At 43.0% G+C, this 27,256-nt stretch overlaps 1 protein-coding gene across 4 annotated transcripts in view; it reads left to right on the plus strand.

The window, feature by feature from the left end:
• AK7 (adenylate kinase 7) overlaps positions 1 to 27,256 on the plus strand; it is a 55,133-nt gene that overhangs the window by 19,544 nt on the left and 8,333 nt on the right. The window contains exons 5-14 of one of the 4 annotated variants that reach the window (XM_029238703.1): positions 361 to 471; positions 4,056 to 4,136; positions 8,219 to 8,307; positions 10,436 to 10,526; positions 11,358 to 11,435; positions 12,559 to 12,708; positions 16,331 to 16,459; positions 18,520 to 18,649; positions 24,280 to 24,408; positions 24,846 to 24,914. In XM_029238703.1, coding sequence (XP_029094536.1) covers positions 361 to 471; positions 4,056 to 4,136; positions 8,219 to 8,307; positions 10,436 to 10,526; positions 11,358 to 11,435; positions 12,559 to 12,708; positions 16,331 to 16,459; positions 18,520 to 18,649; positions 24,280 to 24,408; positions 24,846 to 24,914 — 1,057 coding nt within the window. The remainder of the gene's footprint in view (positions 1 to 360; positions 472 to 4,055; positions 4,137 to 8,218; positions 8,308 to 10,435; positions 10,527 to 11,357; positions 11,436 to 12,558; positions 12,709 to 16,330; positions 16,460 to 18,519; positions 18,650 to 24,279; positions 24,409 to 24,845; positions 24,915 to 27,256) is intronic. The other 3 variants (XM_029238704.1, XM_029238705.1, XM_029238706.1) reach the window with 3 other exon arrangements.

Raw genomic sequence — 27,256 nt, forward strand, 5'->3', positions numbered from 1 at the left:
ATTACTTGATTATAAATAAATAAATAAATAAAAGAACTAAGAACATTTTTTTAAAGACACATTAAAAAAAAAAGAAACTACACACATCGCAAGAGCTATTAAGAAATGGGTTTTTTAATGCCTTTATGGAATCACAGTGACAACATGTCACTGTCTCTACAAAATAAAAGAAGACATTTAAATTTTTTATTTGTTTAAATTAAGTTTAAATGATAGGATCTGGCTAGCTAAAGCATTTTCAAGAAAATTAAATCACTATAAAAATAAGCAGTAGTTTTTAGAATGCTTTATTTGAGCATCTGTGGGCTTAGCAGTTTCCTTAGCTCTAACACATGGAGTCTGGCCTTTTCTCTCTCATAGGGTGATTCTGAGATTCCATTTACTGAAGAGGATTATCGAAGAAGAAAGCACCATCCTAATTTTCTGGACCACATAAATGCTGAAAAAATGGTTCTCAAGTTTGGGAAAAAAGTAAGTCTCGAATAGTAGAACCTTTAGGGTAAGAAAAGCTCTTTTGGAAGCAGCTTACAATGCACATGGTCAGGACTGTTCCACATACTCTATGTGTATCATGTCAGCTCGCTCCCCATGTCTGTATTTAGTTCCCACGTCCTTATACCCACAGAGCTCCGAGCTTCAGGCTCCCCCAGGAGGCACTGTCCCAGGTCCTGCCCCACGTTCTTTTCCAGCCCCCTAAGATGGAAGCCTTGTATGGAGTCCCCAGCAGAGCTCAAGCCCTCATCTCCTAAGGGGTCTGTAGGTCCAAAGAGTCCCTTGGTCCAGAAGAGTCAAAAAGCTGAGAGTGGGAATGGGGAAGAGGGAACCACATTTTCCCTTCTTCCAGACTCTATCTCATTAGTTTCTTACAGCAGCTCTGAAAAGTGCATATAAACCTCATCTTACAGGGAATTCCCTGCTGGTCCAGTGATTAGGACTCAGCGCTTTCACTGCTGAGGGCCCGGGTTCAATCCCTGGTCAGGGAACTAAAATCCCACAAGCCGAGCAGCCAAAATAAATAAATAAACTTCATCTTACAAACAAGAAGACGGAAACTTCCAGAGGTTAAGTAACTCGCTCAAGGTCGCATAGCTAGCATTTGCTGAGCACCGTGCTGAGCACTTCTTAGCCTCGTCTGATCTACTCCTTGCAGCAACTGTCTCGTGTACATACATAATTATTCCCATTTCACAGATGCAGACACTGTGGGAAAGAGCAGAGCTGGGATTCAAACCTGGATCCATCAGATACCAAAGCCTGTGGGTTTTGTTCTTATTTTCTCCTGACTCCAAAACTCCGTCATTCAGTAGAGTTGATCCTGACACATCCGTGTCACTGATTACTGACACACCTCTATCTGGGAAGTTCACGTAAACAAAAAGAATAGCTTATTAGCCTTCTGTTGCAGCAAAAGTTATCATTTTGAAATCCATATATTATAAAATTGTTTTATTTCTCTTTAATCAAAATAGATGACAGGAATGCCCTGGTGATGAATAAGTAGTAACAACTAAAAATTATCGAGGGCTTGCTTACCATGTACCAGGCACTGCGCCAGATGTATTACTTACAGTACCTCATGTAATCCTCCTATATCTCATATGTAATCCTCACAATTCTGTGAATTAAGTGCTATCATCATCATCCTCATTTAACTTAGGTAGAGTTTATACAGAACCCCTAAACCTCTAAAGGTTCCATCCACTGCATTTTTCCCATTATCGGAAGACTTACGGTAGTGATATGTAATGATAGTTCTAAGGTGACACCTAGTGGTCTCAGAGGATATTACAGTAGGAACTTGGTCCTTGAATTCTGTCCTACTAGTAAATGTTTTTATTTTATTTAAAATTTTTTTGTTTTACTTGGCAATACAAACACTGTGAGTATAAAATATTTGAAGGAAAAAACATGGGATTAGGCATTTTAGTCCCTTTTCTACCCATTAACTTATGACCTTAGCCAAGTCATTCAACTTTTGGAGTTAAATAAGTAAAATAAAGGAGTTAGACTAGAAAATCTAAATTTCTTCCAACTCCAAATCCTACAACTATATTATTTTATTAAACTTTGAACATTGCCCCAAATATAAAATTCATGATTTCTTGATCATTTGTTTCAAATTCACTGATTGAGAAGGCATGATCACACATGCAAAAATAATAGATGTGAATGATAGTCTAAAATGGAGAAATAAGGAATTCCCTGGTAGTCCAGTGGTTAGGACTCTGCAATTCCATTGCAGCGTCCACGGGTTTGATCCCTGGTCTGGGAACTAAGATCCCACAAGCTGTGTGGCACAGCCAAAATAAATAAATAAATTTAATTAAATAGAGAAATAGTGTCATCTTAATATCTTTTTTATCATAAAAGCGTTAAGTATGTCCCATGCTCTAAATTATACGATCAAAATTTAATTTCAAAAAAAATTTTTTTTAATCCCAAGCTTTCCTAATCACTCTTTTCTGAACAATTAATAAGATAAGGTTGATCTGGCCAACTTGGTCATCTTAATAACCCTTCTGTAACCTAGTGTTTTTCATCAAATAGGTAGAACCTTGGAAGGAATCATTTAACTCATATCCGTTAAGATCTTGCTATGTAACAGGCAGGCACTGTGGCTAAGAGCTGGCCTCACAGCCATGAACAAAACAGACGTGGTCTCTGCCCTCCTGGGGCTGGTTGTCCGGTGTTCATCAACTGTCACCACATCTACAGTAATCACATTTATATTTACATGCTATACTATAAACACAAGAAGGTGGGCCAGTTTAGTTTTTGAGGCAAGTTCATAGGCTTTTTAAATCCTTTGGGGCATTTTCACTTATCACTTTCCCTAGGACAGGTAGGAAAAGCCAGGGGACTGGGTCACCTTGTCCTTGCCTCTCTTATCCACTCGTCCAGATGTACAGGAATGTAGATCAATTATGATGATGTGGTTCCTCCTCAAAAAGCTCACTCAGAGACCCCAGTTCTCTCATATCAGGGATGAGGGTGTGTGTGTGGTGGGGGGGGGATTTTCTGGTCTCTACTTGGGTTCCATCCTCAGTTCATGATTATCTCTCCAACTTACCAACATCCAACCTTCCCAAATCGAATCACAGTGGTGATGGAGGGTGTCTGTATTGATAATTCTACTTCTGACACCAACTACAGCGTTCTAATTGGATGAAGAATTAGCAAGAAGAGGCCAGTCAGAGCACACATATGCTCACAAATCATACTGTCTCGGGTTAGATTAAATCCCCAATGTAATTAACCAAAGATTAAACATCTCAAGTGGGACGGCTCATGAGTCAAGTGTTTAACGGAACCTAAACAGATCTCTGTGGGTCATTGCACTTTTTATACTTGTACCTCACATTAGCAATACAGAAAAAATTGCACCAACCATTGCATGAGTCTCTCTGGATTGTTACGTTAAACATCATCAAAGCCACGTGGTTATTGGATTATGAGAGTGGAGAGCATCAGAGGAAGAGAATCAGTGCCCAGGTATCCCTAAGTATGACCTCTGCCTTAAGCTTTTCAACATGCCAAAAAGCCTGTTTCTACACAGCGTAGCTGCTAGTACCTTGATGACAGTAAAAAATAGTTGAGTATTGAGGCAAATTCTCCCAGCACCTAAATTAGTCCTCCTGGATGAAGGGAACTCCATGTCTATTAAAATCCTCATATTAAGGCCCATCACGAAATTCCTTGGTTCTATGTATGCCCCCTCCCCTACTCGGTAATTAAAGACCATCATGGATGGACAGATTTTTACATCTTCCTTTGCCTTTAGGTGCCCGGCATAGCACTTAAAGGTGGTAAGTCTTCACAATAATAAACTCTGGCTTTCATTTAATTGAGTCCCAATTAAATTTTAATAGTGGTCAGTGGGGTTGAGTTCCCTGCCTTTTAAGAGATACTTTTTTTGTCCTAAACAGTACATTAGGAGCTTGAAAGAGGTGATGAGACTTACTGAAGTGCTCATTTAAAATAATCATTAAAAATAATCTGATTCAACGTGGTTCATAATAATATATTTAGCTTTTTTCTTGTATTTTATCTAATAGGTCAGAAAATTTGCCACTTACGTAGTTGCTGCCGGACTTCAGTACGGAATGGAAGGAGGCATCTTACATGCTTTCTTTAAGGTATGACTTTTCCATGACTATAACTTTTTTTAAGTGTTTTACACTAAGGTTACACAATTCGAAGGTTATGTACTGGCTAGGCCCATTTACTAGCAGAAAGTTAAGGAAAATATGGATGTCCAACATAACTACCTCTTTTTCTTGTATTTCCCACACTCAGAATAATAAAGGAAAAAATGGATCTCCCTTCATTCATGAGGCAAATGTTGATCCAGTGCCTACCATGTACCAGAAACCATTGTAGATACTGGGAACACAACATGATAAAGTCCCTGCCCTTGTGGAGCTTACATTCTAGTGGGTGGAGAAGAAGAGCGATAGATAATGAACAAGTTAGCCAGTAAGCAGAGTATTTCAGATGTTGAAAAATAATCTGGAAAACAATGAAGCAGAGAAAGGTAGATAGAGCATGTGGGGCTAGGGTTGGGGGTTAACATGTCTTTATGTGATGGTTGAGGAAGGCCTTTCTTTTTTTACTTTATTTTATTTTTATATTTATTTTACTGTAGTGTAGTTGATTTACAATGTTGTGTCAATTTCTGCTGTGTAGCACAGTGATTCTGATATATATGTATATATAGAGATATTCTTTTTCACGTTCTTTTCCATTATGGTTAATCACCAGATATTGAATCTAGTTTCCTGTGCTATACGGTGGGACCTTGTTGTTTACCCATTCTGCATATAATAGTTTGCATCTGCTAATCCCGAACTCCCACTCCATCCCTCCCACATGCCTCCTCTCCCTTGGCAACCACAAATCTGTTCTCTATGTCTGTGAGTCTGTTTCTGTTTCGTAGATAAGTTCATTTGTGTCATGTTTTAGATTCCACACATAAGTGATAGCATATGGTGTTTGTCTTTCCCTTTCCGACTTACTCCGCTTAGCATGATCATCTCTAGGTCCATCCATGTCGCTGCAAATGGCATTATTTCATTCTTTTTTATGCCTGAGTAGTATTCCATTGTATATATGTCGCACATCTTTATTCATTCATCTATCGATGGACATTGAGGTTGTTTCCACGTCGTGGCTATTGTGAATAGTGCTGCTATAAACATAGGGGTGCATGTATCTTTTTGAGTAATAGTTTTTTCTGGATATATGCCCAGGATTGCTGGATCATATGGCAACTCTATTTTTAGTTTTTTGAGGAGCCTCCATACTGTTTTCCATAGTGGCTGCACCCATTTACATTCCCACCAACAGTGTAGGAGGGTTCCCTTTTCTCCACACGCTTTCCAGCATTTGTTATATGTAGACTTTTTAATGATGGCCATTCTGACCAGTGTGAGGTGGTACCTCATTGTAGTTTTGATTTGCATTTCTCTAGTAATTAGTTGAGCATCTTTTCATGTGAGGAAGGCCTTTCTAATGATGTGACATTTGAGCAGACAGTGAAAGGCAATGGGGAGCCAGCTAAGTGGCTTCCTGGGGAAAGGCAGTGGGCCCTGCAAGTGCAAAGAACCAAGGCAGGGGCTTCCCTGGTGGTGCAGTGGTTGAGAGTCTGCCTGCCGATGCAGGGGACACGGGTTCGTGCCCCGGTCCGGGAAGATCCCACATGCCACGGAGCGGCTGGGCCCGCGAGCCGTGGCCACTGAGCCTGCGCGTCCAGAGCCTGTGCTCCACAACGGGAGAGGCCACAACAGTGAGAGGCTGGCGTACCAAAGAAAAGAGAACCAAGACAGAAACGTGCTGGCTGGGTTAAGGAGCAGCAAGAAGACCAATGTGGCTGAAAGTGCTGGAGGATGGGGGGTGATGGAGTCAAAGAGGTGATGGAGGAGTCAGATGGATCCCAGCTTTGTAGCCCATTGTGAGGGTTTGGGCTTTTATTCTGAGTGGGTTGGGAAACAGACTATTTTGAGCATAGAAGTGGCCTAATCTGTCTTAAGTTTTCAAGGATAACGCTGTTCTTCTGCTGAGTTGAGAATGTACTGTAGGGGGCCAAGAGCAGGGTAGTACCTAAGACCTGGGTGGAAATGGCGGAGACACTGAAGATGTTGGGATTTGGAATGTTTTGAAGATGAAGCCAATGGGATTGGCTCCAAGCTTGGATGTAAGGGTGACAGAAAGAAAGTAAAAATGACTTTAAGGATTTTGGTGCAAGTAACCAGAAGTAGGGAGTTGCCGTTTACTGAGATGGGGAAAACTGGGAAGGGACAGATTAGGGCGAGGTATGCAATCAGTGGGAAGTTCAGGAGCTCAGCTTAGACACGTTGAGTTTGAGATGGCTGACATCCAAGTATCGATACTCTGCAGGGAGGGAGTTGGACGTTGCACTGGAAGGTGGGAGGTGTGTTTGGAGATTATGGAGGTAGTCAGGACTAGAGTTATAACCTTGGAAGCCATCAGCATATGGGTGGAATTTAAAACCACAAGACTGGATGACATCACCTAGAGAATGAGTATGGAGTAGAGAAGAGGTCTGAGGACTGAGTCCTGGGACACTCCTATATTTGGAGATTTACAAGGGTATGGGAGGGAGTCGGGAAAGGCAGCTGAGGAGGAGTTCCCAGTGAACCAAGAGGGGAGTGTGGAAAAAGACACGTGAAAAAAGTGTTTCTAAAATGAAATAATGACCAACCATATCACACACGGCAGATAATCAAGTAAGATGAGACCGGAGGATTGATCTGGATATTTTTGGAATCGGGTAGAACAAAAGCCTGATAGGAGTAGGTTCAAGGAGGGAGCATGAAGAGAGGAAGTGGAGATGGTGAGAACAGAGGAGCATTCTGAGAGATTTTACTGTAAAATGGGGCAGAAAAAGAAGGCAGGAGCTAGAAAAAGAAGTTTCAGGAAAGTGTTGGCTGGTTGGTTTTTTAATACAAGAGATATGACAGCTGAAGAAGATGAGCTAAAGAAAGCTCTTTCTCTTTGCCTGTGCTCATCTAACTTTTACCTACCTGACCACCGGATGCTGGCCTTCCAGGCCTCTGCCCAGGACCCTCTTGTCTTCTCCATCTACACTCTTTCCCTGGGTTGGGCTGTTCAATCCCATGACTGGTGCCAATGACTCTCAAACATCAGTCTCCAGCGGGACTCCCTCTCCTTAGTTATCACTCTGCAGATCCATCACCTCAACTTGGATGTTTTCACAAATCCAAACTACATGGACAATCACCCCCATACCTGCAGCTCCTCCAGGGCCCCACCTCAGGAAATTGGACCACCTTCCACCCAGCTGCACCAACCAGAACCCAACTCCTTCCTCTTTCTCATCCATCACAAGATCTCCAAGTCCTCTAGAGACGACCTCCCCAATATCTCCCTTCTCTCCAACCCAGCACCTCCAACTCCCCACCCAAAGGCTAGGAAAAACCCTCTCTTGTCCTCACCTGTCATGACCTCCGTCTCTTCATTTAAACTCTTACTTCTCATCATCCCTTCACAAGGCAACCAAAGCAAATCCAGTGATGTCACTTCCCTGCTTAAAACCCTTCAAGGGTTTCCCCAAGTCCAAAATATCTTACAAGACCCAGTGGTCTGCTGTGGCCCCCACCCCTACCTCTTTCACTCTTGAAAAGTGATATAAAATCATCTAGTACATGACAGTTAAACAGTACCCAGACTATCTATTTATTTACTGAAATATTTAATGAAGGGAAAAGACAAAGATCTGGACTCTGAAGATCAGGGTTCAAATCCAGTCAAAGGCACTCATTGGAAGTGTAATGTCCTGGAGGATACTTTATGCACTAAGCATTTCATCTACAAACTGATGATAATTACCCCCAGCCAGTGGGGGTAATTTTAAATTTTAATTCTCACTTTTATGAGAATTAAAGACACCATGCATACTAAAGAATTTTCTTTCTATGCAGATGACCACTAAAGACAGCTGATGAGATTATGATTTCTTGAAAAGTATTTCAGCCCTGAGGTTGCACTTTATTTCTCCTAATAGGATTTGATCAGCAACTAAATCTCAACAGAACTGATTTACAAAACATCTTGAAGCTATTATTTCATCGGATAGATAGATCTTTTTGGGTGCCTCTGACTATGGCTCTGTCTATGAGCTGTAATAGTCAGGCACACATAACTGGGGAAAATATGCTTTTGCTTTTCTTTCCTTTAGCTAGCTTGGTCGGGTGAGGTCCCTGCATTACCAGTTTTTGGAGATGGAACAAATGTAATTCCAGCAATTCATGTTCTTGATCTAGCAGGGTAAGTATTCTACCAGATATATGACTTCCCAAGAATTAGCTGACTACCGTGTTTGTTTCTCACCGGGTGCTAGGACCCCCACGTGTATTATTGTATTTCTTCTTCACAACGACCCTAAGCAGAAGGTACTTTTATCATCTCCACTTTGCATCTGATGAAATTGTGTCCATCACCTAAAAGCTCCACACTCCTGATAGCAAGTTCAAGTTCACCTTTTAGAAACCTTACCAGCAGAATAGCACGTCTTCCAGTTTGGGAAAAGAACTCTTTATATGCGTTCTGGGGACCTGGTCCTTTGTCCCAGATGAGATTGATATGTCCAGTCCACCAACTTAAATTCCAGAAATTTGTGAACTATAAACCAGAAGCTTTTTTTCTTTTTTTTTTTGGCAATTGTTAAGTGATGTTAACACGCGTTTTTCAGACTCACGGAGTATCCCCGGGTCCCCTTCTCCTTCTTTGCAGACACTGACTTAAACACTAAGTCAAAGATAGGGTTCACTTTATTTGCAGTTCATCGCTTGTACATTTCGAGTTCCAGGGGCTTTATTCTGTCAACCCCTCGGCTCACCCCACAGGAGGGAGCAGCGCCTCTCTGAGATTCTTTCTGGTTTCTAGATCCCCCCCCTCTTTCTCTCATCCACCAGCCACTATTAAATTAGTCTCAATCCCAAGCAGATTTACAGATTTACTGGGAAACAATGAAGCTTAAACTTCAAGACCCTCCCCTGCATGGGTCCCTTCCACGACCCTAAACTTCATTTTTATTATTGTTCTCAAAGAGGGATTCCCTAAGTTGTCTGAGCTTCAGACTCTACATAAAACCTAGATCTGGGCTTCCCTGGTGGCACAGTGGTTGAGAGTCCGCCTGTCGATGCAGGGGACGCGGGTTCGTGCCCCGGTCCGGGAGGATCCCACGTGCCGCGGAGCAGCTGGGCCTGTGAGCCGTGGCCACTGAGCCTGTGCGTCCAGAGCCTGTGCTCTGCAGCGGGAGAGGCCACAGCAGTGAGAGGCCCGCGTACCGCAAAAAAAAACAACAAAAAAACCTAGATCTGCTCCAGCCAACATTGACACTGGACACAGCAGGGCTGACACGGACCCTTTTTTCCTGCAGAGATTTTACATGATTACATTATCAGGTTTTAAAGTTGTGAAAGAATCTTACATTATTAAATTAATTAAATTATTCCCATTACACAAGGACTCGGGGGCCCTTGCGGTAGCATTTTTTTCCAACAAGTTTCTTGAAGACTGTCAACTATTTAACAAAGAAAGAAGCTACAAGAGAAAATGTTCTGTGAAATTAATATAAAACAAATATGAAATGGATATTTAGACAGGTGCGTTTGTTTTATTTTCGTTTGACTGAAAAGGAAGCTGAGATGGAGGTAGAATCTACAGCCTTGTGACAGTTTTCCATTCACTATTGTTTCTCTGGAAATTTTTTCATCTGTATTCAAATCCCTGTTCTGCCCCTCACTAGCTGTGTGAATTTGGGAAAGTTGCTTAACCCCTTTGGGTCTGATTTTCTCATTTGTGAGATGTGGATGATAATAGCCTTACCTGAGAGGGTTGTTCTGACAATTCCATGGGGTAACACCTGGAAAGCCCAGAGCACAGGCCTGATGGAGTTAAGCCCTCAGACATGTTGGCCATCATTCATAATTAATCCAGGGTAGGAAATCTAAGCCACTCCGTGCTATGTGACTTAAGAAGCCACAGCTTCTGTGAATCTGTGTTTTACTTTGTGAAACACCTTCCCCAAAGCATTGTTTGGGGACTTTAATGAGCCACTGGGTAAGCGGACTTCATCAACGCAAGTCCTGTTGGGGCTCAGCTACTCTTGTACTTGGGGCGAATCTGGAGCCAGGTGGACCTGGCTTCCAATCCCGGCCCTTCTACCTTCTCATTAGCTCTTCAGCCCAAGAAATGTCACTTAACGCTTTACCAGCCTCCTTCACTGTAGAGTGGGGACCACCACCCCAACCCTGACCTTGTTGGAAAATAAGATAATTGCTAAATCACCAAACCTGGCATCTGGTCCGTGGGGGTGGCATCCACTGAATTCTATTTACTATATCTCCTTTGTTTATTCCCTCTGGGGGCGATGTTCCCTGGCGGTCTGCAGAGTGATACAGAACATCATAGACCACGTGCCAAAGTTCCGTTACCTGGTGGCTGTGGACGAGTCAGTTCATACTCTGGAAGACTTTGTCAAGGTATAGCCATGTCGTCCCAGTCAGACTGGATGGCATCTCTTAAATCATTTTACCCACCCCCCCACCCCGCCAAAGTATTATAATTATGGAATCAGGAGTGCTAACAAGACCGGGGACTCCTAAAATACAATATCCTTAAACCCAAGCTTGCTATTTGTATCTGCAGTATATGTATTGGGAAATTACAACCACAGTGTTTTTTTCTCCAGTATATGCACAGAGGGGAGCAAAAAAAGTCCACTGTAGGACTCACACACACACAAATCACACACCGCGATACTAAAATCTATCTGTGAATTGTTCCCCAAAGTACTCATATGGTCAAGTTCACCAAACCTACTGGCGGCTTCCAGGAACTCTGGGTCTCTGAGGGCCCCCTTTCCTATCTGGGCTGCTCTGACTAAAGCCACCTATCACCTTATGGCCCAGCTGGCCCAGCCAGTGCGGCCTTCTCTCGCCCTTTCCTTGGCCACCCCTACTAATTCTTAAGATTCGGCTCAGACATCTTCCTCTGCACCCTCCTGGCTCCACCCCGCCTCCGCCATGGGCAAGACCCTCTTTTCCAGACGCCTAGATCAGACAATACACACAAGCATCTGTCTCTCCCTTTTCAGACTGGGGGCTCCCTGAGGGCAGAGATCGGGCCTTATTCATCTCTGTGCTCTTTAACTACGTGTGGAACAAATACACCAGTGAATACCCTCAGTGCTCTCCCCCGTTGCTTTGCAAATTTTTTTTTTTTTGTATTCAGTTATGTTTATATTCATTTGAGAAATTTTATATTGAAATCTTACAGGTCAACCAAATAATATTTCTATGTTTCTCTAACAGTGCATCAGTAAAAGTACTGGCCCTGGGAAAATCCAGAAAGTACCCAAAGAAAATGCTTTCCTAACCAAGGACTTAACAGTTAGTATATAAGAGATTCTTTTTTTCTACTCTTGTCCTAAAGGTGTTGGTTCTTGAGGGATTTGGAGTCAGAAGACCTGGCTTCCAAGTTCATTTCACCACCTCCTGCACAGCTGGCCGTCTTAGCTATCGCAACTTCCTCTTCACCTCTGTGAGCCTGTTGGTTTTTGTTTTTTCTTTTTTTGAAAAACCCTCAGAGGTTGTGGTCAGAAAATGTATTTGAAAGCTCTCTGATGTGTAAAATGCTATACAAGCACTGAGTGTTGCTCTCTTTGGCCTCTTTCAAAAATTCAAACAGGAGGCTGAATTTCTGATTCCATCACAGCAGCAACGAAAGTACAGTTTTAGCCATACAGCGCATTCCTCCAGCTTGTTTTAGAATATAATATTTTTAGGAATAAATTGCAACAAAACGGTGTATTGGAACATGTTTCTGAAGGAACTGATATCATTGGTTGCCTCTGAGGAGCAGAGCTGGGTGGGTGGTGATGGGGACCAAAGGGAGTGCTTTCCCCTCTACTTTTCTTTTTAATTGAAGTATAGTTGATTTCCAATGTTGTGTTAGTTTCAGGTGTACAGCAAAGTGATTCAGTTATACATATATATATTTTTTTTCCAGATTCTTTTCCCTTATAGGTTATTACAAAATACTGAGTAGAGTTCCCTGTGCTATACACAGGGAAGATAACCTTGTTGGTTATCTATTTTATATATGGTAGTGTGTATAAGTTTCCCCTATACTTTTTGTTCTTTTGGATTTTGAACCGTGTGATTGCACTACTCAAAAAATAGGTAGTATTAAAATTTGTAAAAAAAAAAAAAAAAAAGGAATAAGGAGACCTTCCACTTGGGCTTCTAGTATCTCCCTACTCTTTGAGTTGCTTGTGTCACTGTACCAGCTAGGATGCTGCCCGTCACAAGAGAGCAGATGTGAGGGAAGTTTAGGGTCACAGAGTCTCACAGCAGGTGCTCTGTCAAAACTTAGAGCTGCCTTAGTTGACGGCCATCTTTAGTGAATGTGTTCATATTTTTTTCTTCAGTAACTTCAGTGATTTGGGTTTGTTATAACTCTCAAGTGGGAAAAAAAAAAAGGACAAATCTCTAATGTTCCTTTATCTCTTAGCAAGAAGACATTGACCATTTACTGGTCAATTTGAGAATGGAGACACTCTTTGTGAAGGAAAATTTTAACATTCGATGGTTCGCCCAAGCAGGATTTGTGGAAAATATCAACGGTATCCTCAAAGAGTACAAGCAAAGCAGAAGATTATTGGTAACTATAACCACTTCCTGTGTAAGCTTCTGATTTAAGGAAAGTAAACGAAACTTTGGGTGTAATTACACCAATGAAAGTACTTTTTCAAGCGTCTGAATTTCTAAATTCAAGTTCTTTTTCAATCTTTTTTTTTTTTTTTTTTTGGCCACACCACGCAGCTTGCGGGATCCTAATTCCCCAACCAGGGATCAAACCCGTGCCCCCTGCAGTGAAAACGTGGAGTCCTAACCACTGGACCGCCAGGGAATTCCCTCAAGTTCTTTTTCAAATTTGACCTCTTGCCCAGGCCAAAAAAATCTACCTCTATATTCTAGTGATACTTGCCAATTGAATATTAAAAAATTTTAAGTTGACAGAGATGGTTGTTATGCTAGACACAAACTGAACATGATAGGAAGCCCCAGACCGATGGTCACAGAGTTGTCCCTATAAGGGAAAATGTCTGGTACCTTACTGGCCTGCCTGTTTCACCCCGGGTATACGTCTGGAAAAGGGTAGGTAGGAGGCGGGGATGTCTGATGATTACTTTTTTTTTTTTTTTTTTTTTGCTGTACGAGGACCTCTCACTGTTGTGGCCTCTCCCGTTGCGGAGCACAGGCTCTAGACGCGCAGGCTCAGCGGCCATGGCTCACGCGCCCAGCTGCTCTGCAGCATGTGGGATCTTCCCGGACCGGGGCACAAACCCATGTCCCCTGCATTGGCAGGCGGACTCCCAACCACTGCACCACCAGGGAAGCCCCCTGATGATTACTTTGATCTTTTCTTGTTGGCCACGGGATTTGCCAGTCATTTTAATCACCACAACTTTTCGTAGATATTCTTATCTACATATCTAGACGAGGAAGCCAAGGCTCAGAAGACGGAGCAGTTTCTTCAAGGTCACACAGCTAGTCAGGGATTCAAATTAGCTAAGATGCCAACTTAGCTAGAATGGCCTTACTATGGGAGCCTCCACACGCCCGTCTCTGAAATCAGGTAAATGCATCACTTGCCCACATCTTTGGATTTATCCCAGGGAGGCATTCCAAAGATGAGAGTAAATGTGACATGAGAAGGCATTTTGAAAGCTATAGTCTATGAGTGACAGGTGCCATCATAGTTGAATTGCCATCGTGCATGGAAATACTGCATAAAAGCAAGTAGAGTTGCCATTGTATCCTAAGAACAATATTCGCCTGAAAAGCATGCCTTGTTGAGAATCAGTAAAAGATGTGCCACTTTAAAACCTAGAAAGAAAAAATTTTTTAAAAATTTTAAGTAATTAAAAAAAAAAAAAAGATGTACCACTTTACAAAAGAAACAATGATTGGAGACTTCCCTGGTGGTTCAGTGGTTAAGACTCTGCGCTTCCAGCGCTTCCACTGTAGGGGGCGCGGGTTTGATGCCTGACTGGAGAACTAAGATCCCACATGCTGTGTGGCACAGCCAAAAAGTTTTTTTAAAAATTAAAAAAAAAAAGAAACAATGATCCTTTTAAGCATCTGAGACACCCACGACGGCTCTACTTGGAGGCTGTCCCGAGGCACAGAGCAACCTGAGAGGTTAGACTAGTATTGTCGTTTGTGGGTCAACGTAAAACAACACCCAGTCAGAGTAGAGACGGGACAAGACACCTTAAAGAGACCATACGGTTCCTGATTAGCAAAACTGGACAGGACATGATAGAAGGAGTAAGCATATCTAAAAATTAAACTGAGTCTATCCATCCCTGGGGGCATTGGTCAGCTTGGCAGCATATAACAGGAAACACGACCAAGGACAATGTAGACAGTGCCACACCAGCGACATCCAGCAAGATGGAGCCTCAAGCCAAGGGCCTCCACAACTCCAGTTCCTTTAGCAAGGCAAAGTCATCCCTGTGCAGAGACAGGTGCATCCAATCACCTTGACCTAATACCATTCAACAGTCCATCCATCCAACTCTCCTTGGTCTGATCAAAGCTCATCAAGCTACTTTCTAAACGTGTCTGCCTTGAGGGGTAAATGTGCCAGACACGTGCACTTGGAGTGTTCTGAGTTCAGTGGCAACCCTACTTCTCATTATAACTGAATAAACTACCATTCTGGTTTTGTACCCGGATGAGGTGAGCTTACCCCAGGAGACAGATCCGCCCTTGGTGTGTGGATGAAACAAGGCGCATGAACCTGCCCAGTTGACAGCTGGACAACAGGCCTTGGTGACTGCACCATGCCTACCTCGGAGCCCAGCCCTGTCCATCAAGACTCAGCTCCAGAGATGCTCTCCTGACCGCTGCCACCCTCCACTGCCTGCCATCTTGGTCATTGCCATCACCCTGAGAGAGCCTGTCCCTAAGCAGACAGGGTCATTCACGTCCACCACGCCTTACCCAGTACCACTGCAGTAGCCCTGCTCACTCCCTTCACAGCCTTGGCTGCCTCATCTGACAAATAGTAATAATAACAATAGTAGTAGTATTAATAATAATGATAGTAGTAATAATAACAATAACCAACTCTGTGCATGAAATTATGTAGTCTTTAAGCACATGGACACTCTGCCCATGGAAATGCTTTTCAATGGCATGATTTAAATAAAAATTTTTTTTAATTTAAAATTTAAAAAATTTGCCTTGCAAAATACCAGGCTTTAGTTTCACAACTGTTTGGACCATTTTGAAAGAAATGACTATTTGTCACTGATGTTTTTATTTCTATTAGAAATAAACAAACATTTGCTCACCAGTTATGAATGTGATGAGCTTCTAGAAACTTTTTTTAAAAATGAGTGTATTTTTCAGATGTAGAGAACAAACGTATGGACACCAAGGGTGGGAAAGCAGGGGGTTCAGGGGTGGGGTGGTGGTGGTGGGATGAACTGGGAGATTGGGATTGACATATATACACTAATATGTATAAGATAGATAACTAATAAAAAATAAAATTTTAAAAAATGAGTGTATTTTTAAAAACTAGGATAAATTAACTGTTTTCATTTATTTTGTTATTATTTTTTTTTATTTTAATTAATTAATTTATTTATTTTTTGCATTATGCAGGCCCCTCACTGTTGTGGCCTCTCCCGTTGCGGAGCACAGGCTCCAGACGTGCAGGCTCAGCGGCCATGGCTCACGGGCCCAGCCGCTCCGCGGCATGTGGGATCTTCCCGGACGGGGGGCACGAACCCGTGTCCCCTGCATTGGCAGGCGGACTCTCAACCACTGTGCCACCAGGGAAGCCCTATTTTTTTTTAATTAACTGTTTTTAAAAGGAAAAGTTTAATTAAAGACCAAGTTTAGTCCAGAAACAATGTTCATCAGGCAGTAAATTAAGCACCCTGTATAGTGGACCAGAAATTCTATTTCTCTGCTGCCTTTACAGGAGTAGCACCACAAAGATGAAACTGGTAGCATGTGATGCTTGAGTACTTGGTTCACATCCTGCTGAGTGTCGTGTGCCCCGTGCCCCGTGCCCAGCTCAGGGCACGTAGTGGATGCTCATTAAACACCAGGAGGAAGTGACTCTGGGGTCTTGATGGAGGAGTGAGAGTCAGCCTGCAGGATCCCGAGACTTAAAAGGGCCGCGACCCTTGAAATAAAGAACACTGTCTAGCTACAGATGGTTCAGAGCTCCCTGTATGACGCTTATTCTCCTCTTTTAGCCCATCAAGATTTGCATTCTTGGTCCTCCTGCTGTGGGAAAATCCAGCATCGCTGAAGTGTTGTCCAAATACTACAAACTGCATCACATTAAATTGAAGGATGTCATTTCCGAAGCCATAGCAAAACTGGTAACACTTTTGACTACTTTACTGTGAATTTTTATATTTTAAAAGTGCTTTGTCTTACTCATAATTAAGAAATCACTAATTTTCCATGGCATATCCTACAAAGAGATTTGTTATTTTAATTGGATTTTGTTGTTGGCTCCATTATGAAAACACAGAAAACCACATGGCTTTTCCTCTGGAAGCGTCTTTCATGGGTCACCCTTAAAATTTAGTCTTTCTCCAGCTATTGCTCAAAATATATCTTGCATTCTCTCTATTGACTGGAACATTTTCATTTGTTTCTTTATTCTTTTCTTTTTAATTGAAGTATAGTTGATGTACAATATTACATAACTTACAGGTGTACAGTGTAGTGATTCACAATTTTTAAAGCTTATACTCCATTTATAGTTATTAAAACGCATTGTCTACATTCCCCATGTTGTACAATATATCCTTATTGTAGTTTATTTTATACCTAATAGTTTGTACCTCTTAATCCCCTGCCCCCTACCTAGCCCATTTCCCCTTCCGTCTCCTCACCAGTAACCACTAGTATGTCCTCTACATCTGTGAGTCTGCTTCCTTTTTGTTATATACACTAGTTTGTTTTTTTTTTTCCGGTACATGGGCCTCTCACTTTTGTGGCCCCTCCCGCTGCGGAGCACAGGCTCCGGACGCGCAGGCTCAGCGGCCATGGCTCACGGGCCCAGCCGCTCTGCGGGATGTGGGATCTTCCCGGACCGGAGCACGAACCCGCGTCCCCTGCATCGGCAGGCGGACTCTCAACCAGTGCACCACCAGGGAAGCCCCACTAGTTGTATTTTTTAGATTCCACATATAAGTGATATCATACAGTATTTGTCTTTGTCTGACTTATTTCACTTAGCATAGTACACTCCAAGTCCATCCATGTTGCTGCAAATGGCAACATTTCATTCCTTTTTATGGCTGAGTGGTGTTCCATTGTATGTATGTGTATGTGTGTGTGTGTGTGTATATATATATATATACACACCATATCTTGTTTATCCATTTATCTGTTGATGGACAGTTAGTCTGCTTCCATAATTTGGCTACTGTAAATAATGCTGCTATGAACTTTGGGGTGCACATATCTTTTTGAATTAGTGTTTTTGTTTTTTTTGGATATATACCCAGGTTTTTTTTATTCTTGATGTATGTTTCTCAGGGTATTATCAGACCGTTTATCAACAGCTTAAAAAAAAAAGACTATTTTCTTAGTGCAGTTTTAGGTTCACAGCAAAGTTGAGAGGAAGGTACAGAGATTTCCCCTACATCCCCTACCCCTTGCACAGGCAGCCTCCCCCATTATCATTAAACCCCACCAGAGTGGCGCATTTGTTACATCGATGAACTTACATTCACATACCATATCACCTAAAGTCTGTAGTTGACATTAGGGTTCACTCTTGCTGTTGTACATTCTATGGATTTGGACAAATGTATAATGAAATGTGTCCACCATTATAGTATCATACAGAGTAGTTTTCCCTGCCCTGAAAAGTCTCTGTGCTCTGCTGTCCCTCCTTCTCCCCAGATAGCTGCTTTTTATCATTTTATTGGGAATGGTAGGTACTGAGGTACATTTCCAAAGGTGATTATTAAAAGTCTTGATTTCTACAAAATGTTGTGTCCCCCAAGTAAGATCCAACCTGATACTTGGAAAAGTGTTGATTCTTTTTTGTTTGTTTGTTTTTTGGCTGCAGCTTGCAGGATTAGGATTAGTTCCCCGACCAGGGATCCAACCTGGGCCCCCTGCAGTGGAAGCTCGGAGTCCTAACCACTGGACCGCCAGGGAATTCCTAGAAAAGTGTTGATTCTTAAGTAGTTCTGGCGTTAGCACAGAAATAGATTATTCTCCTAAAATAGAGTAAGAAACGCCCCAAGGCTCTTATCTGTCTTCGTAGATAGACGCATCCTGACCACTTTTGCACAGCTGCCCTTGAGCACCTCCCCTGTTTGGGTACCAGCCTTTTCCAGGATCACTCACCAGATGATTTACGAGCAGCCAATCAATGCAGGGCATCATCTGATTTGAATATCCCTGTGGTATGTAGGAGGCGATCATTACACCTAAGCATGTAGGGGAAGGAGAAGAAGAAGGTGAAGAGGAGGAGGAAGCGGAGACCATAGAGGATGCTCAGGAGCTATTGGATGGCATCAGGGAAAGCCTGGAGCAGAACGCAGGTAACCGCACAGCACACGGCTGCACTGCTTTTGTAACGGTGGGATTGATTTCCTTGTTATAAAAAACGACTTGTTTGCTATTAAAAGTAAAGTAGAGAAATTATAACAACCACACACACACACACACACAAAATCATTCACTATCTCAACCCTGGGGGAAAAAATCCCCATTAACATTTTTTTTTTTTTTTTTTTTTTGCGGTACGCGGGCCTCTCACTGCTGCGGCCCCTCCCGTTGCGGAGCACAGGCTCCGGACGCGCAGGCTCGGGGGCCATGGCTCACGGGCCCAGCCGCCCCGCGGCATGTGGGATCTTCCCGGACCGGGGCACGAACCCGTGTCCCCTGCATCGGCAGGCGGACTCTCAACCACTGCGCCACCAGGGAAGCCCCCCCATTAACATTTTGTTGACTATTGGTTATAAGATGGGAAAGAATTACCTAAGTTTTAAAACAATCAAATGTGTAGTCATAAATATTTATAAAGCATCAAAAAACATTAATTAAAAGGCAAAGGGCGGGCTTCCCTGGTGGCGCAGTGGTTGAGAGTCCGCCTGCCGATGCAGGGGACACGGGTTCGTGCCCCGGTCCGGGAAGATCCCACATGCCGCGGGGCGGCTGGGCCCGTGAGCCATGGCCCCCGAGCCTGCGCGTCCGGAGCCTGTGCTCCGCAACGGGAGGGGCCGCAGCAGTGAGAGGCCCGCGTACCGCAAAAAAAAAAAAAAAAGGCAAAGGGCAAATCAGGAAAAAGTATTTGCCACCAATATGACAAAGAGTTAATAGCCTTCATGCATAAAACGCTCAGGCAAACTAATTAGAAAATCATTAAATCCTGAAGAGACAAAAAAAATGGATGAATAACTCGGACCAATAATTAATTCATTCAGGAAGAAATACAAATAAATAGAAAAATATTCTTGCCCACGGGGTAATTTGAACCAGTTTGTTGAACACATGCATCCCAGTATGGTGTCCCTTTAAACTCAAACTCTGGACTCATTCTTTCCCCACCCTTGGATGGAATTTCAGGCTGGTCCCACTGCAGCTCTTAGATAATAAGTAAGTGGGCTCTCTGTTTATTCATGCTTTCAGAAGTCCATTCCAATCACATAATCACAAACTAAGTTTTGAACTGAGATGTCTTTAAGGGAGCTTGCCACCCATCAGGAAAGCAGTCAGCAGCAGTTATGAGAAAAATAAAACCATTTCATTTTTACACCTAGATAGTTGAGAACCTCCATCAAACTGGTAATACTGGCATTGGCTATAAACCAGTCCAACGTGTAAGCAAGTTTGTACTCTGACTCAATGGAGAATTTCCCCCCCTCCCATCCTGCCTCTTACTTCTCCCATCTTGCTGGTGGCTGTCTCTGATCCTCCAGGGTTGAGCTGGGGCCAGTCGGGGTCAGGGAAGAAGGACAGAGGTACAAACTGGCCCTCCCCCTGAGGACCGCCCACTGCATTCCCCTGGGGCCCCGCTCTGGACCGCCCTCCCCCTCGGGTCTTCTGGCACCCCACCCTTTGTCCCTCCAGGCATAGTCTTAGACCCAGCTGCTCTTCCTCAGGAGTAATCCCTTCACACCCTCCTCTGAAGTCCTGTTTACCCCTTTTCCTCTCCTTCCCCCAGGCCACTCCAATCTAGTTTATGGGGTGGAGGAAATGTTTTTGTCTGTATACACTGAGCATTCACTTAAACCAGCTCATCATCTGAGTCTGGGTTTCTGCTTTGGTGTGGGCTGGGCCAGGAGGAGATGGAATTTGGAATCCCAGAGCAATGGCCCAGAGGAAAATGTACACAGAAAACGCAGATCAACACTTTGAGATATGACACTGCCCCTGCCTCGCCTGTGACACTGGGGAATCACTATCTTGGTTTTAGAGTTTAATAGCATCCTGGCTCCTACCTTTTGGGAGAGGGGAAAAAAACAAAAGAAGACACTCCATTGTGAGGACACCTGTGGAAGGAAGTCTGGCAAGGCCACATGAAAGGGCAGGGGACTGGGAGTTTTAGGAATCCACAGGTGAACATGGCCATGTGTACATACGCTGTAAGCCTGGGGCGTAGGGCCAGAAACAAACACAGGACAGCATTTACTGACAGGAACATATAACTGGTCTCTGCAAGGACCCAAAAGCCTTATCCAAGGACTTTGTGTAACAGGATGATGTGAAGTACTGACTGGGCTCTTTTCACGTCCAGGGAGGTGACCACACAGAACAAGAATTATGGCTGAGAGCAGTCACTGCGTCACCCAAGTTCAAGAAGGGCCTGTCCTTGGCAGCAGAGTCTGTTCTTCCCACAGATGCAAGAGAGGCCAAACTGGGTCAGCAGCCTCTGTCTTCCGAGGGGAACGGGGAGGGAGACAAACCTGCCTACTGTCAGTATGCCCTCCCACCCACTTCCTACAAGAGGGCGATGGTGCAGTCAGTCCCCTTTAACCTTAGGAAAGTACTTTTTTCTTCAAGTTTGTCCCAAACTCCTTCCTATTCATGTTTACCTGAAACTAGAAACGCGGACCCAGGTCATGTTTAAACAAAATAACACCTGTGAACCCATGGCATTAACCTATGTAGAAATTTCACAGAACGAGGATGCAGAGGTTAGCACACTTCTCCCTCACGTGAACCAATGTGTTATCATGTGATTCTAAGGATTCCAGCAAGACAGATCTCACAATCCCACAGTGAGACACCTCCGTATCCTTTTCTATTCATGATTCCACTCCCGTCGGCCCCTGACCGGTCAGCCAAACTAGGGACTCGGTGAATGCACTAGAATGCACAGAATCCCACTGGTTGGTGGGATTCCAGGTGATCATTGAACTAGTCTTTCAACTTTTCTGTGAGTTTGAAAATGAAAAGTTGGGGAGGGTGATGTATGTAAATGTATCAACTTTTATGTTGATAGCGTAGTGTCTCTACTGTGTATGGATTATTTTAAAAACCTTGGTTGCAGCTACCTGTTTTTAAACTAAGTTTTAGTAATTTATGAATATGCATTAATATTAGCATTTTAAACATTACTGTTATTTGAAAGGCAGACTTAAAATTTAAAAAAAAGAAGAAGAAGCAGTGTGGTGTTGTAAAGGCCATCCAGCAGGGCTGTGCTCATTCACTTTAAAACAGAAGTGACCATCCCCTTCCGAGATGCTCAACGCCACCGGCCAAGATCACGAGTGTATCTCCAGGAGGTCACAGTTCTCTAGAAAAAGGCGCTTGGGCTTGGCCCTTTGCGTACTCATTCCATAGTTATCATAAACTGGCTCTCAAACTCCCTTCTGGCATAACGAACACTTAGTTCTAAAACAAACAGAAATGAATGGCAAAGCTCACTGCCTGAAATAAACCAAAGGATGCCTTGGAGGGGGCCGAAGCTAGATTTCCGAGTATGTGCCTTTCCTTACCAACGAAGCTTTTGAAAATTGAAGATAGAATGTTTAAATAAAAATTGTCTTTTGATATCAGTGTATCCCTCAGTAGGGCTCAGTAGTTGCGGCACATGGGCTCCAGAGCGCATGGGTTCAGTAGTTGCGGCACACAGGCTCTCTAGTTGTGGGGTGCGGGCTCAGTTGCCCCATGGCATGTGGGAGCTTAGTTCCCAGACCAGGGATCGAACCTGCATCCCTTGCATTGGAAGCCGGATTCTTAACCACTGGACCATCAGGGAAGTCCCCCCTTGACATCTTTTAAACATGGGTTTAGGGACTTCCCTGGAGGTCCAGTGGTTAGGACTCTGCGCTTCCACTGCAGGGGGCATGGGTTTGATTCCTGGTCGGGGAACTAAGATCTCGCATGCACTGCGCGGCGGAAAAAAAAAAACAAGAAAAGAATGTGACTTTATTTCTTTACAGCATTTTGAACCTTACTGAGAAGTAACATCAAATCATTTCGAGGAATTTCATTATGTTAAATAACACCTTTGATTATTTTTTTGTCTCTGCCATAATATTTAAATTTCTGAAAGACACAATTATTTTCTGAATCAGTTACTGCCTAATGATTCGTGTGGCAATGAAAGGTAGAAGAAAGGAGAGGTGTTTTAATTAGATCATTTTACTGTCATTAACAGAGTAATAAAAAGAGACCCCGAATTATTTTATATTGTAGACCCACCGATAAACTGAAAGTATAGTGCTACCCTAGAAAGAGCTTTGGAGATCAATTTCTCAAACTCGTCAAGCTTGTATTACTGTAATGTATACATTAAGCCATGTAAGGGCAGGGCTGTGTCTTGGAAATGATAGCTGTTCAACAATTACATGATAGATGAATATTTTGGAGGAGTTACATCATATTGTCTTGGAAACACTGTGATAGTTTTAGAACAAACTCCTCCATCCTCAGCCCCCGCCCAAGCAGCTGAAGGAACCCTGTGCCCATGGCTGGAGAGGGAACTGTCCAGTGGGGTGAAGGTCTGCAATGCCCACTGGAAAAGGCAGGGAAGAGGGGGCCACGCTCCTTTCTGCAGCCTTAAAGAGAACAGTGCCTTTAAGGGTCAAGATCAAGGTTGATTCTTATTCAAATGTAGCAAATATTTATTGGGCACCTACTATTAATAAATTGTGTGTAGGGAATTCCCTGACGGTCCAGTGATTAGGACTCTGGGGTTTCACTGCCCGAGGGCCATGGTTTGATCCCTGGTCGGGGAACTAAGATCCCACAAGCCGTCCGGTGCAGCCAAAATAAAAAATGAAAATAAATCTTGTGGCATCAGCATGCATGAATACTATCCCACTGAATTCTCACAACAGAAACATTTATTATCACGTATTAAGGTTATAGAAGCATATATCAAAACAGAATTGAGTAAATCCTGTTGGCAAGTGAGAACACCCTGGATTCCTCCAATTACTCCTCATTCAACTTCAACCAAAATTTGTGACCACGGAAGAACATTCTGGAAGCGCAGACATAAGCATCCGATTCTGTTCTTTCTTGCAGACACGCTCACTGGGTTCTCCTACTTTATTGGGCATGAGAGTTCATGTGTTGTGCTCAAAATACAAAACCACATATTTTTCACTTTAATGCAAAAATAAGAGATTTTCAATAGTAATTTTGACTACACAAGAATTTTTGAGATCACTTTACTTTTTAAATTTTTTTAACATCTTTATTGGAGTATAATTGCTTTACAATGGTGTGTTAGTTTCTGCTTTATAACAAAGTGAATCAGTTATACATATACATATGTCCCCATGTCTCTTCCCTCTTGCATCTCCTTCCCTCCCACCCTCCCTATCCCACCCCTCTAGGTGGTCACAAAGCACCGAGCTGATCTCCCTGTGCTATGTGGCTGCTTCCCACTAGCTACCTATTTCACGTTTGGTAGTGTATATATGTCCATGCCACTCTCTCACTTTGTCCCTGCTTACCCTTCCCCCTCCCCGTATCCTCAAGTCCATTCTCGAGTAGGTCTGCACCTTTTTTCCCGTCTTGCCCCTAGGTTCTTCATGACCATTTTTTTTTTTTAGATTCCATATATATGTGTTAGCATATGGTATTTGTCTTTCTCCTTCTGACTCACTTCACTCCGTATGACAGACTCTAGGCCCATCCACCTCACTACAGATAACTCAATTTCGTTAGGTAGAATGTGACTGCACAGTAATATTGTTTTTCTTTTTATTAGGTCGACTAGAAGATGAATATATAATTAGATTTATAAAAGAAAAACTAAAATCCATGCCTTGCAAGAATCAAGGTTACATTTTGGATGGATTCCCAAAGACCTATGATCAAGCCAAAGACCTGTTCAACCGTAAGTGTGGGCGTTACCTTTATTTTGAATGTTTACATTCAAATAAGTCACAGCTTTATCGTTCAGAGTAACAGTAGTCACAATTAAAATAAACAAAAAAATCGGAGCGACTATACCTAAAATGCAGGCTTTCCTAGTTATGGCTAGTTTTCAGTAGTGACTACGAGTTAAAATATTTAATTATTTTAAAAATAATTTTATTTATTTATTTATTTATTGGCTGGGCCGGTTCTTAGTTGCAGCATGCAGACTTCTTAGTTACGGCATGCACGCAAGATCTAGTTCTCCAACCAGAGATCGACCTAGGCCCCCTGCATTGGGAGTGCGGAGTCTTAACCACTGGACCACCAGGGAAGTCCCAAAGTATTTAAATTTTTTTGCACAATCCTTAGTAATAATATGTAATAAACTTGACGATGTATATTTTGTTTTACCAGAAGAAGAGGAAGAGGAAGAGGAAGAAGCCAGAGGCAAAAGGTTTCCCTTTGATAAATTAATCATACCTGGTAAGTTTAAAAGACTTCTCCAAGGTCATATTTAAAGGAATGCCATTTGATATCTCTTTTGTACCAAAACAATCCTTTTGATGTGAATAAAATAGCTTTGTTTGTTTGTTTTAGGAACAAAGTAAAACGATACACTTAAAATCAAACTTCCAAACTAAAGAATTCACTGGGGGTAAATATCAGGGATATTAAAATTCTGAAATGGACAGAAGTCCCTTTGAGAGCATTCATTTCTGCTGTTCCTTCCTGTAAGAGAGCAAAAGATTAGCCAATCTGTTGGTGCCCTGACTTTTTTTTTTCTGTATTTAAAAAAAATTGAGGTATAGTTAATTTACAATATTATATAAGTTTCAGGTGTACAACATAGTCATTCACAATTTTTAAAGATTATACTCCATTTGTAGTTATTATAAAATATTGGCTCTATTCCCTGTGCTGTACAGTGTCTCGGCTTCTGAGTCAGTTGGCAAGACCCCCAGGGACTAGATCACTGCCCCTCCTTTCTGTTCTGCTTCAGGTGCTAGCCATGCCATAATCTTTTCTGGAGGACATTCAGAATCCAGAACTGGGGCTTCCTTGGTGGCGCAGTGGTTGAGAGTCCGCCTGCCGATGCAGGGGATGCGGGTTCGTGCCCCGGTCCGGGAAGATCCCACATGCCGTGGAGAGGCTGGGCCCGTGAGTCATGGCCGCTGAGCCTGCGCGTCCGGAGCCTGTGCTCCGCAACGGGAGAGGCCACAGCAGTGAGGGGCCTGCGTACAGCAAAAAAAAAAAAAAAAAAAAAAAAAGAATCCAGAATTGAGGCTGGGCAGGTTCCCTAACTCCACAGCAAGTTTATCCTATTACATATTTACACAGAGCTTTCACAACATACCCTTGAAAGAGAAATATAAACAACTTATTCCACAAAAAAGGATTTGCTGAGCAGGCATTTCTTGTGACTTTGCCATGAACTTTAAAGGTTTTTTTCTTTTTTTATCAGTTTGCATGAGGTTTAATCAAGTTTTGGTCATATAGTAAATATAAGAACAGCTATTTTCAGGAACTTAGCCCAAGGCTGTGACTCGGAACGGCCTGCTTGCTCACCGTGTCAAAGTCCCCAGGAGAGTCGGTTCACAGCTGTAATCCTCTCCTGCCCCTGGTCCAGGCACAGCTTGTGATGAAGCTTCTGGAAGCAGAGACCATCAGAGAGCAGTCATCCTCAGGGATGGATATTTACCATTTGCCTGAGGCAGGAACATGAAATGCCAGAGGAATGGGCTGTCTTAGATTTCCTATTAATTTATGTGTTTGCCTCAGAAAAAGTTAAAAAGTAAAGTTGATTAGTCTAAATAACCAGGTCTGTCCAGTTTATGAGAGCTGATCACTTCTGGGCGACAGTCATTCATTGCAAACCCCGTGGTAAATCCTCCCGTTCCCCCTGAGGCAGCTGGATAAAATTCACCCCAACCCAACATCTGTCATGCACCAGGCACCACACAAGATGGGAGCTTATTGAGCCTTTCCACGAGCCTGTGAGGTAGGAATTACTCCCATGTTTACTCGATCCAGAGCCTGAAGCCCAGAGACTAATGCAGGTCCGCTTCGCTGGTAAACGGCAGGGCTTGGATTCAAACTCAGGTCTTCTCATGCCACTGCCTCCAAAAACCAGAATGAATGAAACCCCTCCCTAAGATAAGAAAATGGAAACACAGGAGGTAAAATGGTGCATTATTCTTAGTCCTGATCCACTGGGCTGCCCTCTCTGTCGGATGCGGTCCAAACATGTCTAAGATGTAATCTCTTTGGAATGTTTAGTCTGTTCTTTTCAATTAGCCTCTTTCTAGAAATTGTCATTATTTTCTATCTTCCTGAAAGAAATCAGATCATTGTCTCATTTGTGCTGCGGGATTTTAGTTTGTGGCAGTGACTGAGACACGTGAGGCTAATGCCATTGAAAGAAGAATTTATTACTCACATTTCCCCAGAGAAGGAAGTGTGGCAACCATGCAGGGCCACGTGGGGAAGCACCAGGCTTGGTCAGGAGGCAGAGGAAAGTCGAGGACACAGCCTTTCTTGGGGTTTCCATGGGAAAGGCAAAGCAGGGCAGAGTAAACAGCTTTTTTAGAGGATTGACTAGTGTGAGTAGTTGCAGTGGGCTTTGGTCTCTAGTTGCCTGGTCCTGGCCCTGGGATGAGTTAAGGCAGGAGAAATATTGGCTTGTTATCTGAGTTATATAAAGGGTGTGGTTGGCTTGCGTATGTGAGGCGTGCTCTCATTTCAAGTGAATTGTTTACTATCTTCAGAGGTAGCCCTGGGAGAGGCATTCTCTCCCTAGGTCTGTAAGCAAAAAACATCATAAGATA

The sequence above is a fragment of the Monodon monoceros genome, unplaced genomic scaffold, assembly GCF_005190385.1.
Source record: "Monodon monoceros isolate NGI ecotype Baffin Bay Population unplaced genomic scaffold, NGI_Narwhal_1 Super_Scaffold_21, whole genome shotgun sequence".
NCBI classification, from domain to species: domain Eukaryota; kingdom Metazoa; phylum Chordata; class Mammalia; order Artiodactyla; family Monodontidae; genus Monodon; species Monodon monoceros.